Here is an 18,081-nt window from a genome sequence, read left to right as displayed (position 1 = left end):
TTACCAGAAAAAGTAATCTGGTCCATGACTCGGTGTCTGCCTGTCTCTACCTGGCACTCCTAAGAGAATAAAGAGTAATTGCAAACTGGACAGACTGCTCTAGCAGAGCAGATCCAGCCTACAGGTCATAGCTCTAAAGCAAAGTCAGAGTTGCCCCAGAAATAGTATTTCAAAGAGTACGCACATAGCCCACAAGATACGACGAACTAACAAACCCAAAATTCTCCATCACAGATGCTTGAGCATATTCAAGCATATCTGAAATTCCAAGCAGATGTCCAGAAGAAAATACATTCATCTGACATGCTTCTACTCAATTATTTTGCTAACTAGGATTGGGAAGTTTAATACTTCTCTTCTTCTTACATAATAAATTTAGACAGGTTTTAAAATAAACTACTTCAGATATTTCTAATAGAATTAGCTAAAGCAGCGACTATGACACAGATACTGCCCTTCTCAGGAAAAGAGAATGAGATATGAAAAAGGATTAGGCTTTCATTTCCACAACAATTTCATTTATATCTAATTTTTAACTGCTCCCCTTTATCCTGCATTCTCCACTTCAGAGTCGTCTCTGTTTGGATCTGCCTGCCACACTTCGTCAAACAAGCCCAATCCTGCAAAATTATTTTCACAATCAGCCCATCTCTGCCTTCTCTTACACTTAACATTTTGTCTCCTCCACCCTACAGTTATGAAATTGGATAGAACTGATTTGCAATAATTTTTACATTGAGAAGAAAATATGACATTTTGGGCTTATAAATTTTAAACTATTCCTGCAACAAATACATCTTACCTGTACAGGTGCAATCACTGCACAGGGGCCACCTTCAAATTGTTCTAATGCAGTTGATTCAGATTCACTAAAGACAAATCCTGACAAATGAAAACAGCCCACATTTAGTAAAATATGTAAACAAGCATGCTTGTATGACTATTCCTCCTTAACCGAAATGACACCTGCTTTATTTATTTTTAAAGATGAAATAAGTTTTCTAGTTTTGTTTTTTTTTTCTGATCATGCAACAGAATCTGGTTAAAGTACCTGAAAATAAAAATAAAAACAAACAAAAAACAAATCTTGGATATGGGTAAGGGCAAAGAGTTGAATTGTTTATCTCAGCAGTGAAACCATGACCACAAATGGCCAGTAGCTAGGGTTTTAAAGACGTAAAAGGATTTTTAAAAGACTGTCAGTATAGTAAGCGTGGTTGGATGCTGAAGTCATAATATGGATCTTTATTTCTTATGAATCAATTAAAATCTGTTTGTAAGTGACAATATTTGGTCTTGCAACATACGTAAAAGGTCTCTGGAGCTTCACTGAATATGTGTAAGGCATTTCTATTCCCTATTAAGGGCACAGTAAGCCTCCCTCTGGTCTCAGTTTTAGCCTATCGGTGCTTCCCATTAAGACTGAAGTATGCTGAGTTAACTCTAATATTCACCTGTAACCACAGAAATATGCCTCTTAATGGTGTTTTTTTGCAGAAGATACACCATATTTATTGATATTCAAGATCGCTTTTCCCCTCACCTTTCTTTAAGGTGTTTATACATCTAGAGATGTATCTTATCTTAAGAGTCACATAATACAGCAAACGCTGGAATCACTACTGCAAAGCTGTTTGCAACTGCCTTGCCCTTAAACTTTCCCTCTTTGACATACTTTGCATCATAGCTTGCATTTCTCATGGATAAAAACATGCACATAGACGATTACCTTGATGAAGCTGATACATAGCAACTTATTCATAGTGAGTGATATTTTGCATTATACTTAAGTGCTGATAAGATTGTGCTCAAGTGATTCTAGTTCAATGTAATCTAAAAACCATGCAAGAGTAGCCAGCAGCTGACCGGCAAGGACAAGCAAGTGGGGGCAAGGAGAAAGACGAGGATACAAATGCGTATTTTCTGAGCAGCGCTAGTCTTGGCAGAAAGAATATTCCCACCACTTCTCCCTTCCCCAATTCCACATCATTATCATTCAGCCATATCAGAAGAGACCCTAATCCATAGACATGAATTTGAATTGGGGAAATGCACCCCCAGTGCAGACTTCCCCACTACTGCATGACAGGTACATCATACCAAGCAGCACGAGCGAGGACTACTGCATATCTTTGTAGGCTGTATTTCAGCAGAGAAATGATAGTCAGTCAACAGCAGTGCGGGGGGGGGGGGGGGGGGGGGCAAAATGTATCAATGTAGCCACAGCTCTTAAAAATTGGGGTTTCCCCTGTATCTCACAGCAAGGCTCCAGGTCTTTCTGAACCCAATGTTAAATGTACATTACGATGATGTATTTCATGTCCAAGGCTCAGATGCACATCATGCCTATTAACTTTGATCCAGCATCAATTAATTTAGCAATGAAGCTCCATTAATCCGTACTACAGCCAAAGTTTGCACTAGTGTCAATTCATTCACTTGTGCACGTGTCCTAATAAGAAGTATCACCAATCATTTAAACTATCTTAATGAGTTTGTGCAGGTTTATCCATATTAGAAGCTAAATTTTCCTCTAACTTGAAGTGTTATCACATGCATCTTAGCACACTGCAACAGCACTTGTTTTTAGTTGTTTTAATGATTTAACCACTACAGTAAAACAACATACTTGGATATGGTACCATTTAACCACACAAAAGAAATATCTTGGATTTATTTCACATTCTTCGGGGTTCTGAAAGAGAGCTTGAACTGTCTCAGCTTACCACTGCACTGTTTTTCAAATTGCTTCCTAAAAATAAAGAAAATCATGTGTGACCTACTAGCACGAATACAAATTTGGGACAGACAATACAAAACCAGCATTATACAGAATTTGACAGAACACAACCATAGAGAAAAAATATATACAATGCCTAAAGCAATACGTCATTTCTTTTCATCAAAGAGTTGTTTAATGCTTAATAAATATCAAGATGCTAAAAGCTGTTTAGCGTATAATAGACTCAAGAATTTTGGTCTGGCTTTCTTTCTTAAAACTGCTACAAAATCTATAAAAAGTCAGCTCAGGCAGAATTTCAGAAAGCAGCAATTTGCAGTACAGTTGGGTTCAAGGCTACTCCAATCTGCAACCCTACTTTCTTACTTTTCCTTTGCTCTCCACAGCAACCATGTCCTGGACAATCTCTGTAAACACCCATCCACCCAATGCCCTTCCCTTACAATTCATATGGACATCCCTCCTTTAAGCTTTCAACCAAGATTGTAGTATGTCTGATCCAGCCTAGTTTCTACTTACTCTCAGACTTAACATCTCATATCTATCACACATCTCCCTTCACTCCCAATATCTTTTTCCCTGTGTGCTTGCCTTTTATCCATATGTATTACATCATTTATCTATAAGAGGCGTAAAAAAGCACTATCATCATTCACCATCCTTCTCACTTTAAAACTATTAACTGTTCTGTTAACTCTGTTTCTTAGGGATCTTAAGTAGATCTTAACAGCTGTTGACAATCAAAGCACCGCCAAGATTTTCACTTATAGCGCCTACATATTCCCAATTTGTCTTTATAGCCTTTGTGCACTATCAGCCATATAATAAAAAAGTTTTCTTATTTACCAAAACTTAGCATTTATAAAGGCTCGTGTGTCTTTTCTTACAATAACTAATTCTTAACCTTTCTACATACAGTTTATCAAAGCAAATGTATGACTTATCTACTCTTTCATCTTATACTCCTCGCTGTGGTCCAAATTGCCACAAAAATCATTTTCTCCTCTGACCACCTTAACTCTTCTGTACATCTTCTTATTATTTGCTCATTTCTAAAAAATGCATTTACTTACATCCAAGACATTCTAGACATTGGTGTCATTGCCGTCTTACAAATCTTACTGTATACCTTCCATATTTTTTGCTCTGTGCAATCACCAGTTCTAGCCACTCCCCTTGTCTCCTTCATCCTGCGAATGAGTTTGTGACTTCAACTGCATTAGAAAAACAGCTTGTTCCATCTGTGATACAGTCTAACCACAAAGACGCTGTGCTATTCTTTTTTTTTTTTTTGGTCCTATTTATGCTGAGCCAGCGTCTTCTCTCGCTGTGGAATTGTATCCCATTCTTTTTGGAGGATACAAGAACTATCTCACAGAATTACTATAATTTTTATTTTACCATTATTACCAAAGTACAAGGCTTATAACATGTCTTTATATTTCATCCTTTCTGTAGAGCTCTGTATAGAATAACATCATTTTGCATGGGGCTTTGGGTTATAAAAGTGTAGTTTTGGAGCTAATAAAATTTCTGAAGTTTTCTGTGAGAGAAAAAAACGTTTCCTGATACACAAAGGGAAAGAAGTGTTTCTTAAAGCAATATCGCAACAAAACTCTACTTAGTGAGTTGTGGATAAGGAGCCAGGACGTCCTGGAAGGGTTTGAGCAAAGAAAGAAAGTTACCTTGTAGGCTACCAGTAAGTCAGGCATCAAGTCGCCAGAAAACATGGTGAAGTTCCAACCTGCCTGCCTTTCTTCACACTTTTGCCAAAAAAACAGCTCTGTAAAACTTGTGAATTTTGACAAATCTGTACCCTGATAAAAGTTCTCGATAGGCGAACTCCTCAAGAGCTTTCATTTTCTCTAAGCCTGTCAGCCTCATCCACAGAGAAGAACAGACTTATTAGTACCATAGCCTTTCTTAAAGTCCTATCAATGTCTTTTTCTTTTTGGAACCAAGCAACCAAGGAACAAATGAGAGTTTGAGATATTTCAAATTCTTCCTGCCCTATGTCTGTTCCAACTACATTAGCTACCAAGCCCATCAGCCAGAAAAGGTATTTTTTCTCATTCACTTAGCAACTTAATCTATATGCTCACACCCCATTTTTGCACAGTGAACGGTGTCTTCTATTCTTCCTGTTTAATAGTGCTGAAAGGGCTGTTACTTACACATCATGAGCCAGTCTCTCACAAAACCAAATTTTTCCCCCAACGCCTAACCTTTCATTCAGCAACCTTCCCGGCAGGTCTGATTCCTCCCATCAGGTGCACAACGCAATTCACTAAGGTGGATGGAGAAACCAGCAATAATGCTAATAATACTGGGCAACCATAAGGTCAGGGAAGGTCCTGGTTCATGAAATTTCTGGAAGCTTAGGTTTCAGTTTGATTTGGACTTTAATCAAGCGAATGAAATTTCCTATGAACCAGGAACCCTGTAGTTCAGTCAGCTTTAATCTCTTGCCAGCGTATGACCTATCAGAAGATCCTTTCCCATCTCAATTACATAACAGCTCTGGCTGCTCTCCAGTCAACGACCTCACAAGGGGTTTTGCATTCTACAGAATGAATTCATTATTTTTATGACACAACTCTGTGCGTTACAGAAGTATGCAAAATAAACACTTACGTTCTCCATGTAATAGAAAGGGGCTTGACAGCCCTGACATTTTCTTATCATTCAGGTGCTGTTCAAGACAGCAGGATGTGATTATTTTGCCTATAAAGACAATATCTGTACCCCAAAACAAATATACTGCTCCAATGGGAAAAAAAGTCTGCCAGTATAAAGTTGAGAACAGAAATCCTTCTCTAGAGAAAGCTGTGTTAAGTCGCTGTTCTCAGTGCAGCATCAATGCCTCTTCTACAAAACTTACTATCCTCTCATATTTAATAGTAGTATTGCTTCTGTTAACAAGAAAGATCAAATCCTGTTGGCTGAATGAACAAAATTTTCTATTTAAATTGAAGTTCTAAGTCAGTAGTTCTATGTCAGTAGTTTTCAGTATTTTTTGATTTGGAGATCCCAATACATTTTCAATTGATGTGCAAACTCCTGACAGCAGGCTTGACTTCTAACTTCTGAGTTAATTTGCACAGAGCCCTTAAATGCATTCCACAAATCATGACTTGAAAACCACTCACCTAGGTTTACCTGGCTAATTTTGACAGGCTTTGGTAGAGCAGCAACTTTATAAACACCTCCACCAAAAGACCTGAAGAGGCAATAACTTACGGCAGACAAGCAGTAACAAGTAGAAGGTGGTGGTGGGCCAGTAGGTGTAATGTAGGTGTAATCGCTTCCTCCAGACCAGCTGTTTACATAGTCAGCATCTGTCTATACCCTGTGAATATTATCAAAACCAATGTTCTTTTCCTCCTGATTAACTCTGTTTGCTCTGAGTACTATGGGACTCGCAGAGGTAGAAAGCAGACAGAAATGCAAATGTTCTATAATATCTCAATATCAAAACATAAAAAAACTACGTGTACCAACCACTGTTTCTCTCTAATCACCCAAACCAATGAAAGGTTATCAAATTAAACTCAGAGCAACTTTTCAACTTGCTACTTCATTTCAAGAAGAATGGCATGTATACTGCTTTCCCTCAAAATATCTGCTCACCTAGCAGAAATATTTTTTCCTAGAAACCTTGACTTGATAATGCTATAACAGCATTACAACTCGAATGAGTCAAAAACAATACTACAGGATTTAGTTCCTCAACTAAGAGTGTAGTAAAAGTCAATCTGGTGATGCTGAGTTGTACTAGACCAGACAAACAGTTTCAGCCATGTAACAGGAGAAATCCAAAAAAAAAAAAAATAGGGGAGAAAGAAAAGGAAAGTTGTCAATCTACCCATCCAACTCAACACAAAAGTTGGAAGAGACCTGAATAAAATGGACCCCATTGAAGTCTACGTAAGACATATACACTTGAACAATAGAATTTAATACCTTCATGCTATGCCACAAGCTTCCTGTTGAAATTAAATATTTGTTTCGAAAAGACTGTTTCATAATTTTCCTTCTGAATATGAGTAAGAAAGCATCTTAGAAAATTCTGAAAGGACGTTGCATTCAAACTCAAACCTGCCAGACATTCACACTTGTGCAGAAGTAATGCCGCATGCCTTAGGGCAGATCTGAAGAATGGCTTTACGAATGGAATCTGTCAGCTAGATTAAAGAAGAAAAATCACTCCTAACACAGGTATTTTCTTTAGGGTTCAGTCCTATGCCTAACTCCTCCCCACATCATCCTATCTGTTGCAGGAAATGCTGATGGCCAGACCAAGCCTTTGTCATATATTTCTCTGAGTCCACTTTGTGGATTTTAATAAATGGGATTCACTAGGTTCAAACTGCACCTTCTGATGCAACCACACGAAAAGATTTTTCTTAAAGAACAGCTTTGCAGCCATATCTTTATGAAGTTAACAATCAAAACAGTATAGCTGCCAATGGGCCAAACTGAGGGAATAACTTTCAATTTTTGAGCTGTCACTTTAACTTCAAACAGCATACCCATACAACTAGGCCAGTTCTGCTGATGACCAGCCAGTGATCAGTTTATCTTCACTTTTGACCAAATGAATACGATAGTTTTAAAAAGTTTGGTGCATGACTAGGATTCCCAAACTATAGCTGCTATCCTTACTAGGAAACTGACTGGTTTGAGTCTTACATTCCTTTGCTGGAGTCTTAGTCTCCTTTCTAAATATAAATTACAGTTCTCAACTTCCAAAAGGTTTGAGAAAGATCAGACCAGGTCTGAAACAAATACTAGTGTTTTCACTACATTTTAGAAAAAATAGTCTGTTCAAGTGAAGGAATGTCATTTATACTTCTTTTATCCTTTTCTCAACATCTGATGTGGAACAAGGTGCGATTTTCTAACTTTAAAGTCTTTGGAAACAATAAAGCTTGATTTCTTTTTAAATCAGTGCTCACAAGACTGCTTTGCAGAAAGTAGATAAATGGTTTTGTACTTTTTGGCATAGGAACTGAAGGCTGCGTAGCAGCATAATATCTTCACCCAATGTAAGGGATTCAAAGTAAATTTTCTAAGTCCCACCACGTGACCTCTAAACACATTCCAACTCACTGCCATGTGCTCTTACTAAGCAAAATTGATTATATTAAATACGATATAGAGAAGGGAACATCACAGTATAGTTACATGACATTGTCTAAAGACAGATTGGAAATGATAGCAGTCTTTCCCGGAGCCACTAAGAATACGAGAGGTCTTTTCCATTAATCTTCCACAGGGACATAAGTTTTGGGCATTAGAGTACATACTTCAACGAATTTTGAAGCTCAGACTATTTTATACACTAATAAAATGTATCTTGAAAATCTGAATTTAGGTAATTAATATTACCAGTTATGGAAATAATTTTGCTTACTGACAGCTCTGGCTCCTTCTAGATGACTTTGTAAAAAACGTCTTGCACTAAAACAGCAGCCCTCTGCTAAAACTTAAAGAAATATTTGAGAAAGAAAAGTAATTATATTCTGGTAAAAAACAGTAATTCACTAGGAAAAATAATGGCTTGAGCAGCTCTGTTCAAATGCTAAAACTTCGAGAGGAATTCAGCTGTTTTTTTCAAATATTTCCCACTCAATCATCTAAACACCGATTAACCTAGGGAAAAAGGTACGAGAGCCTATTAACGCACTGTGTCATGTGGCAGGGGAGAAGCTGTGCAGCTCCCAAATCAACATCACACATTCCTCTGTTGCAACTACACCATGCATACAATGAAACTCTCATGCTAAGGGGAAGGGAAGGAAAAAAGAGAGGGAGAGAGAACCTCCAACCAAGCCAACCTTACCCTGAGGTCTGTACCCACTAAACAACAACAACAAAAATCTATAAATTCCACTAACATTTGTCAGCTTTCTCTAAGAGATTAGAGGTTTGTTTGTGATCTTCATAACCATTATTAGGATTCTTCAAAGCCATTAAGTTATAGAGAAGGCTATTATTCCTTTCTTTCAGCCAGGACAGGAACACAGACTAACTTCTTATATATCATTTTTATCAGTAGATCTCTGGATTACCCATTGCAACTGTAGTTTTGAAATAGTATCAGAAAGTCTCCATCAAGAAGAAATTATATACAATTGCTTTATTTGTTGCCATACCACAGCAGAAATCCTAAAGATGGTACGCACCTGCTTCTCTTTCTAAAGACCTAAATCGGTTCAAACCTCACGGGTCTCTGTCCCAAGCTTGTCCTCACTTTTGAGGAGGCGATTTGTGATTACCACACCAAACAAAAATAACCATATGTCCTTGTTTACACAAACTATGCAAGGTGCTGTGTGACTGAAATTTGAAAATATATTTCCTTCACCGCTCCTTTGATTTCCTGTGGGGATTTGCGACGAAAGACAACCAAGCTGCCAAAATATACGTCTGCATAGGTAACAAGTGAATCTGCTGCATCATTTTTCCTGTGGGCCACAGGCTGACTTGGCCGCGACACTGTAGGATAAAAGCAGCTACGACCCCCACCCCCACGCCCCTTCCCCAGCCCGCCGCGGCCACCCAGGCGCAGGGGGGGCCCGCGACATCGCCGCCCTCCCTGCGCCCACCGCTGCGGACAGACCCACGGACGCGCACAGACAGGCGGTGCCCCGGCCGGGCCGGGGTGGGGGGGGGCGGCGGGGCGCAGCGCGGGCGGGAGCCGGGGGCGTGTCGGGCGCGGAGGGGGCGCGGAGGGCGGCGGCGAGGCCGGGAGCGCGCCGCGGGGGTGCAGGGACGGGACGGGACGGGAGCGGCGGGCCTGGCGGGGGTGGGGGCGCCGCGGCACCCCCGGCTCGCAGCTACCTTGCGCCCAGCGGCAGAAGATGGTGTCGGCGAGCCCGCGGGGCCCGGCCTTCTTGCCCCACACCAGGTGGACGAGCTCCTGGCCCGCCTCCGACATGGCGGGGCGGCGGCGGCGGTGGCCCTGGGGCCGGGCGGGTGAGGCGGCTCGCGGCGGCGAAGGAGGCGGCTCTGCCAGGCGCTGCCCCTGCGCACGGGAGGGGCCGGGCCGGGCCGGGCGAGGAGGGGAGGGGCCGGGCCGGGCCGGGCCGGGCCGGGCCGGGAGGGGAGGAGCGGGGCGGGGCTAGGCGCGCCGCTTGCGCCGGGCCCCTCGGGGACTGCGCAGGCGCCGCCGCCTCCCCAGCAGCCCCTCGGCTTCCGCGGGAGGCGGAAGGAGCCGCCGCCGCCGCCGCCGTCGCCGCCGTCGCCGGGCGTTGGTGGCTGAGGCCGCGGCGGCGCTTGGGGAGCGCGCTGTGCCGCCCAGCCGCGCCGTAAGCGGCCGGTCAGGCCTGCCGTGCAGCGCGCGGCCGTTGGGCACCCAGCGTGGGCGCGATGTGAGGGCGGGAGGGGCTGCCGCGGCGCGGCGCGGCGCGGCGCGGCGCGGTCAGTCAACACCGCGGCCGGCTGTGAGGCCGCGGGCACCGGCCCGTCAGCAGCAGCAGTTAACGGTCCCCTGAGCCTCCCCGCGTCCTCCCGGCTTGGGCCCTGCCGCTCCGGCGCTGCCCTGGCGTTTGCGCCGCTCAGCCGCGGCGGGTCCAGAGGTTTTGTGAGCGCTGAGAGCGGAGGTGTGGGTGAGGGTGGTGGTGGAAATGGCCTCTTAAAGCTTAATCTGAAGCAGATTTCAGTCAATTTAAGGACTTCTAATCTTGAATATAGGCTGGAGGTTTTAAGAGATTCCTGGACTTCAAAATCGTACCAACAGAATAATTTGATTAAATTAGAACGGCATTAGATGTGCATCCTATGAACTGCAGAAGATTCACATTTGGAAAATAAACTTAACTTGGGTTTATCTAGTTTAGTAAGTAATTTTTAACACTCGCGGTTTTAGAAATCAAATTAGGATTTTTTGTAAAAGGTATGTTTCCATTCAAACAGGAATTCCTCAAGGAGGCTTTGTGGTCAGTGTTGTGCACAAGGTCAGTGTAGACTTCAGTAAATAAAATTGTATAGAAAAGCAGTAATGGTACCAAAAACCAGAGTAAGGGTGTTCTTGTCCTAAGAAAGAAGCATCTCTGTCTACACGTTGCCTAGATGCGACTGCCATGCATACGCCACTCAGCATGCTTCATGTGGAGTACAGATCAAATTGAAATTAAGCATAGTATTATATCTACCTACTCTGTGTTCATCATAGAGCTATTTGTGACTTTTGTGGAATTTGAACATAGATTCATACTGTTAACAAATGCAATGATATTCTGAATTACATAGTAAAATAGCCAGTATCTGGGTGTTTCTGAGCTTTTTTTAAATGTAATACTACAAATTGATCAGAAGATGGTGTGGTAGTACTTCTGACTTTTTAAGCATTTTCAAGCACTTGCACAATTGAGCGTTTTCTCAAAAATTACTGACAAGCCATCAATGTTTCCTTCTATATAGATTAAAAGAATTGATTAGTTGTGTAAGTAATGCTTATAATGGACACATGTTGATTTTAGCATAAATTGGCAATAACTCCAAATAAGCTAAAAGAATTTTATTAGAATCAAAGGCAGCATAACAACAAGTCAGACTCTACATACAAGAATAAAGGTCTTCTATGTTTTTTAGTTCTTATATGTGTTCTGAATCAATATACTGATATCAATATACTTATGTATAATATATAATTTCCTGTAGTGGTAGTATTTTGAATGCAGTATTTTGAGGTGTAACAAACCTGTAACTGAAAGTGTTCCATGAGCAGGAGGTAAATATAGAAGTATTTCAAAATGGTGCAAGGAAAAAGCATAATTCAGCTGGCCCAGTGAAGTTTAGTCTGTCCGTTGACAGGCTGGCTGTATGAGGAGGGTGGAATAACTGTGAGGTTTGGCCCATCTCTTCACGTGTCTAGGCTTGTTCTAAGGAAGCAAACTTATGTCAACATGGAGGCTGAAGGGAAAGTCGCTGCAATCAAAAAAAAATGCATTCAGTGAAGCAAATGGAAAAAATTGAGGGGAGAAAACACTTTAAAACAAAGATGTTAGGCATAAAACCAGACCATGACCAGTGCTGCATGTAAGAGGAGTCTAATAACACTACCCAGAGGCACCGAAAGGCCAGATACATTTAAGGAATGAAAGTAGACATGCGCGTATGTTCCTCCTCCTCCCCAACTTCCTTCCTTCTGGGGTATTGGATAACCATTTGCTTATTGTCCAAAGCAAGTTGATTAGAACAAGAGTGCCATCCGATTTCAGAAGTGCAAATGGATATTCACACAGAAGTAAGGAGAAGTTCAGTAACAGCCTCAGGAGTTTGGGAGGAACCAAAAGAGGGACTGCAGTTTAATGGACTCCAAATAAATGCAGCAGGTTTTCTTTTTCACCATAGAGTAGAAAACTCATTGTCAGCCCCATACCAGTGCTTGTAGACCCATAAAGGAGGTAACAGCTAACGTTCCTGCAAGGCCACCATATCAAGTTAGCCTGTACCTGTATTTCCCACCCCAAAAGTTCAAAAGAAAGAAACATGCTACTAAGTTAGAATTACAAATAGCCAGATTTCAGCAAAGTAACACTGTTGTTGCGTAGCAGTAACAATGTGGTTTTAGGTTAGTGTCCTATGTTGTCTGTTGTGTAAAACTGGTTTCACTGTTAAATATTTCACCAGCTATTCGCTGTTGAATAGTACTGATGTTGTTAATTTGCTCTACATAATTTGAACGTGGAAATGAAAAAACATGTCTTCAGAGTTATGCACTATATTGACATTGGAAACAAAAACTGTAATGAGAAGTACCTAAGACTTAAACCCGTTTGACCCATTTTGATGATTTGGTTGGCATATAGCATGTAGAGTTCAGCACAGACAAATAGAAATTAACGAATCTGGGAACAAGGGAGCAATCTTGAGCTATGTGCCAACCGGAACAATCTGCCATGTGCTGGTTAGGAAAAGCATTAGGAAATTATTTTGGAAATATCACTGAAATCATCAGCCTCAGTAATACAAATGGTAAAAGGCAAACATAGTGAGTTATAGCAAGCTGTATTGAGTACAAATGAGGTGAAACTGGATATCATCAGTTATGACTTCATCTCTCACTGATCATCTTTTTATTTTTGTGCATTTATAAACTAGTATTTGCATGTTCATACAGAAGAATCTGGACTGGAAAACATATTATGTATGTGAATTTACATAGGTAGGTAGGTTACAGTCAGAAGGAAACTAAAAAAGGCAGATTTAAGAGAAAAGCAGTGATCCAGAAATCTGCTGTTTTGGAATTAGGAATGTACAGGCACTTATTTTTTCAGTTTGTTGGGTTTGCACACTAAGGGGGAAATTTAAAAGCTCACTCGGGTCTAATATCCAGGTTGATCTATGTTATGTGAAAGAAAAGTATGTATTGTATTTCACAAAGAGAATATACCTGGATTGGAGTCTGAACTCTGAATGAAGTGTGTGCAAACCAGCACGCAAATATAAGGAAATACTGTTTTTTAAAGTTCCGGCACAGTGGTATTTAAACCTGGTTTCTGTGGACCTTTGGGATGTATAAACTGTACTATAAAGTAAAGGGTTCTTGGAAAATAGATAGATAGAACAGTAGACTTAAGTTCTCTGCATATAGGTCTTTACCTCCTTTAAAAATGTTTAGAGGTTTGTGAACCAAAACATATTAAAACCCACTGCTATACAGATTGCTTTGATATATCCTGAGTAGTATGCACAAATAGGAATTGCTTTTTCAATCAGGTTCTATTGAATGCACAGTACTGTTTTTCTTTTTTTTTTTTATTTTATGTTGGACTGCCACCATGTGGTTGGTTTGGTGATTTAAAGTGCACTGCTTAAAACGTCTGCAAGCTTTCTGTTTTTCCTCCTAAGTAAGGTGCACTATTCAGTTATTTTTTTCCCTATATGAGATACTGTTAATTTACAGGCTAGTTTTGTGTTTTTGATTTTTAAGGAAAACATAGCAAAAAAAAATTTCTTCTCATCTATTGCAAGGTCACTTACTTTAGCTTGGTTCTATTCATTTCAAACTGTAGCATCTTAGAGTATTTGTTTATATTCTTTACTTCCTTTGTCATTGTGGAGACTTGTTCTATGTGCAGTCCCTTTTATTTAATCATAGTGTATTTTAAAGGATTAAGCCTATTTCTGAAAATTCTTGGATTCTCTCCTTTGCATCAGAGGTGTGCTCTGGACCATTGGTAAGTAGAAAGAATGGGTGACACCCGTTCTTCCTTCTTATTCTCAGTAAAGAGGTAAAGATCACTGTAGCAGCACCAGAGATGACAATATGGTGGTTGTGGGAGGGACGCTTGTCCCTGCTTCTGGCTTGGGTCAGGCAGTCAGATGGCAGAGAAAGAACGCAATGACATGCTCTTCTGCTCAATGTCCTCACCCAGAACTGGGGTAGCCCTGCAGAGCTTGTTGCCTGGAGAAGTAAAAGGCTTCACAGTCCAGGGAATGAACAGAATATGTTGCTTTCTGGCAGCAAGAGGATGGGGAGGGAAATGGGCACAAAAGTGAAATTCTTCAGGTGCCAAGGAATGTGCTACAACTCTGAGACCTACATAGTTCACTTCCTTCTCTCCTTATGTTCCTTACTTTGAGAAGAGGATCTTCATGGCTTCTTACCTGTACGTCAACCCCAGGTCAGAATGTGGACCCTGATGACATGAAACAAAAAGCTCTGATTTCCTGTCATTTCTTCCTGTTTGAATGATGAATGAATGCTAGACTTGAATCCTACTGAAATCAATGATAAAATGGGCAATTTCTTGGCGAAAATATTTGTTCTCAGCATCTATCAGTAAGACAAAACAAGCTACCAATTGCCTTGAGTGTGAATATTAGCTGTTAATATTTGTGATTGACATCCTTGTGGAATGGAAAGGAATTCCTGGAGAATCACAACTTTCCATGATAGCCAATATAGCAAGCAAAACATTTTCTTGCATAGGTATCGTGTATAGTGCATATGCATAGTATTTTAGTGCTACAGACAGTTGTTCAAGATAAACTGTTCAAAATTGATGGACCTATAACTCCATCATTTGCAGAAGCACTGGCAGCAGTAAATATCCATATATTCATGGTAAACCTATATTGGAGCATTGTGCTGGGAGGCCTCGGCAGAACAACCAAAGCAGTTGGTAGGCATTTTGCCTTGGTAAGGTAATTCAGCAGGCTCTGTGCACTCAACAGGTTCAGGTGGTTGCATAAGTGTCCCTACTCCTTATGGATGAGTTTACAATTGTAGTGGTTAACAGGTAAGTAACAAAGTTTAATGAGTTGATGAATGGTAACAACAACAACTATAATATTGATAACAGTGTACAATAACCACAAGGTATTAACTTACTTACAATGGAATAACTGAAGCTTCAGTCTAACAGTAAACAGAAATGATTATATATTTAAACATACACACACAGAGCTTTGAGTTTAGAAGACAATCAACAAATACAAAAATGGTAAGGTCAGGGGGAAGGGTTAAGCAGACCACACCCAGAGTGGGGAGTGCTGCTTTCAGGTCCAGGGACCTGTACTCTAAGCAGGCCACCCTCAACAGAGGGTGCCACCACACAGCAGGCAGCTCTTCATCTTTAAGCAGGCTACACCCCAAGGTAGGGGGGGAGGGAGAGTGTGCCATCTCATGGCTAGAGGTCCTGTGATTAAGCAGGCCACACCAGAAGGGTGTGCCACTTAAACCTTACAGAGTTAACTCACATGTCCACTGATAAGTCAGGATCCTGAAGGCCTAACCTGATGTCCCAGGTCAGGAGGGGAGGGGGGAACACAGTGAGCCCCTGAAGCCCAGCACTGGTGCTGGACCTCCTCTACTGGCTGTCCCACAGCCTCCAGCAGAGCTGTCTTCAATTGGGGAATATACCCTTGGTTTCTTCAGGTCTTGAGAAAGACCACCCAGGTTTCTTTCTCCCCCATGCCATTCTTTATGATTTCAGCTCTTCTTCTGCCCTGGGTTACCACAAGCAAAAGTCCCCTCACCATGTAAGGGCACGCGGCTCCTTATAGGTGAACCACGTTGTGACCACAGGCATCAAGACCCTGCCATTGGTCACACTTTGTTTGGATCTGCGTTCTTATTGGTGCGTTTTGGATCCTTCGTCGGCATGTGGACCTGCTTGCTGATTAGCGCCTAGGCCTGTTCTCTTTCCAGAATATTCCCATTGATTGACAATCACTTCCTACCAATGATTTGATAACATAAAGGTGAGGCACAAGGGTTAACTAATTAAGGGTCACACAAAGGGCAGTATGATTGACAGAACACACCAATTACAAATAAAACTTTTTTACCAGATTTAAAACATAACTTTCAATCTATTAAGGGTCCTACTATGACAACATAACAGTTCTACTCACAGTCAGGGTTGAATTCATTCAAGGTTTATAAGTATAAATGGGGAAAAAGTATGACATGCAAATGGACTGTTTTAGAAACCATTATTTATTCAATTTTTTTTAAAAATACCATGGCATTTTTATGTTGTTTAAAGAGAAATGGTATATTTTCCCCCCAAACCAGACTGAAATTTTTCTTTTCCTTTCAGATAAAATTACCCCGCAGAGATAGGTAAAATGTCAATTTCCCTTATACTTGTATGATTGCACCGTGTGTAGCCAGTAGCGTATCATTTTGGGTTATGGACTGCAATTTGGGGGAAAAATAAGAGAAAATTTGGCACTGTAGTTGTCAGAAAAAGTTTGTAATCATTAAGACTATTAGGAATATAATTAAATTAAGAATGTCAAGTACCACAGAGTAATGCTAATAACATACGTCTGGCATTATTAGTTACAAGGGACTCAGACAAGCTTTGTGTGACATGAATTCGCTAATATGTTGATGTGCAGTCAGTACTCTCTGGTTAATTGCCCTGTTTACCTAGCAGTGACAGTATGCAGAAGAAAAGATAAAAAGAGACAGTAATGCAGTTAGCTAAAAGGCATTTACAGGCATCAATTTCAGTACTGCATTTCAAACTGAAAAGTTACTTTAAAATAAAAGATTGAATTTTTTGATTTCAGTAAGGCTGAAATGAAGTTTATGCACTATGTTGAAATGTTAAAAGGATTAAATACACACAATTTAGTCAAAATTTACAGGAAAGTTTCCGTTTTGCAAAAGGAGTAGTTTCCTGCAGAAAATTACACTGGGATTGATTTGACGAGGTTTACTTTCATCTTGGTGAGGTTGAGGAAAAATTCTTTTTACTGGGGGAAGTTTTGTTTTCAAGAAGGTGATAGGATGTGTTGGAAGAATGCAGAATGAAAAGAGGTATGAAATATCTGCATGTTTAGATGCCGTTAGGAGGAAATAAGTATACTGGGAAGATGTTCTATACCAACAGACAAGAACCTTTTTGTCTCTCTAAATGCTGCAGGCAAAACCATGCCTAAAGTCATTTGCCCATTTTACATTGTCTTCCTCTCTAAGTTCTTTTTCTTACTTGCTCAGATTTTGTCTTTCAAACTCCTCTTTCCTAAAAGCCTGAAACATTTGTACTCCTCTCTTTGTGTTCCCAGTTCCTTTCCACCTACAGTACTTACTTTTAATGACCGTTGTCTTCTGTTTAATTTTCTATTCTTAACCGTTGTTTTATCTCCTTTAGTATTAATATAAATGCTATTCCTCTTTTATTCTTAAAACAAACTGTCTTGCCGTATGACATTTTGTCCTTCAAGCCTGTTATGAAAATTCATTATTTCATCTCTTTTCACAGTGATAGCTCTAAATCCCATTAACTTCCATATTGATACCCGTTCTGCCAGAGTTGCTCAGGGGGTCTGCGAGTTGCTCAGGCCTGTGAGGGGCTGATTTCTGCTATGGATTCTGCAAAGTTACCACCTACTTAGGACATTTTAAGAATACATAAAGAATAATGCAAGGACGAGAGTTCGCACAGAGATCAGACATGTTGGGAAGAATGATTTATGAAGAATGTGTTAGAACTCAGAGGAAATGTTGGGCAGTCCTGAAAAAAAGCACCCATTAAATGAGAAATCTTAAGGAAAGGGACCCGATAAGCAAGCTACTGTAACTTAAAAATTGACTTGGGATTGGTCTTCCATGAGAACATTTGATGCTTATTTGTTCTGAAATGAATTCCAGCTCCCACTTCAGATAATGTTATAATCACACCAAAATAAATCACAGAGTTGTATGCATTGTTATAGCCTATATGACCGTACGTTTGTGAGACACACTGAAGCCTGACATTTTGAAGAGTGCAATCAGTTGTTACTCCAGGTCACCCAAATGACCTGATCTTTAACATCTTTGAGTAAAAATTCTTTGCCCAGTAGATGGTGTTATAGTTCTTAGAATAGCT

General features: G+C 40.6%; 1 protein-coding gene across 4 annotated transcripts in view; it reads right to left on the bottom strand.

Moving 5' to 3' along the window:
- The window catches only part of MINDY3 (MINDY lysine 48 deubiquitinase 3), a 65,892-nt gene extending 56,090 nt beyond the window's left edge, over positions 1–9,802 (bottom strand). The window contains exons 1-3 of one of the 4 annotated variants that reach the window (XM_068934688.1): positions 9,587–9,785; positions 2,630–2,752; positions 803–882 (exon numbers count right to left, since the gene is read on the bottom strand). In XM_068934688.1, the coding sequence (XP_068790789.1) occupies positions 803–882; positions 2,630–2,645 (96 nt within the window). In that variant the 5' untranslated portion in view covers positions 2,646–2,752; positions 9,587–9,785. Of the gene's footprint in view, positions 1–802; positions 883–2,629; positions 2,753–9,586 lie in introns of all 4 variants that reach the window. The other 3 variants (XM_068934687.1, XM_068934686.1, XM_068934685.1) reach the window with 3 other exon arrangements.
- Positions 9,803–18,081: the final 8,279 nt, after the last annotated feature.

Source organism: Struthio camelus, chromosome 2, assembly GCF_040807025.1.
Source record: "Struthio camelus isolate bStrCam1 chromosome 2, bStrCam1.hap1, whole genome shotgun sequence".
Lineage (NCBI taxonomy): Eukaryota > Metazoa > Chordata > Aves > Struthioniformes > Struthionidae > Struthio > Struthio camelus.
This window is presented reverse-complemented; position numbering and strand designations above follow the sequence as displayed.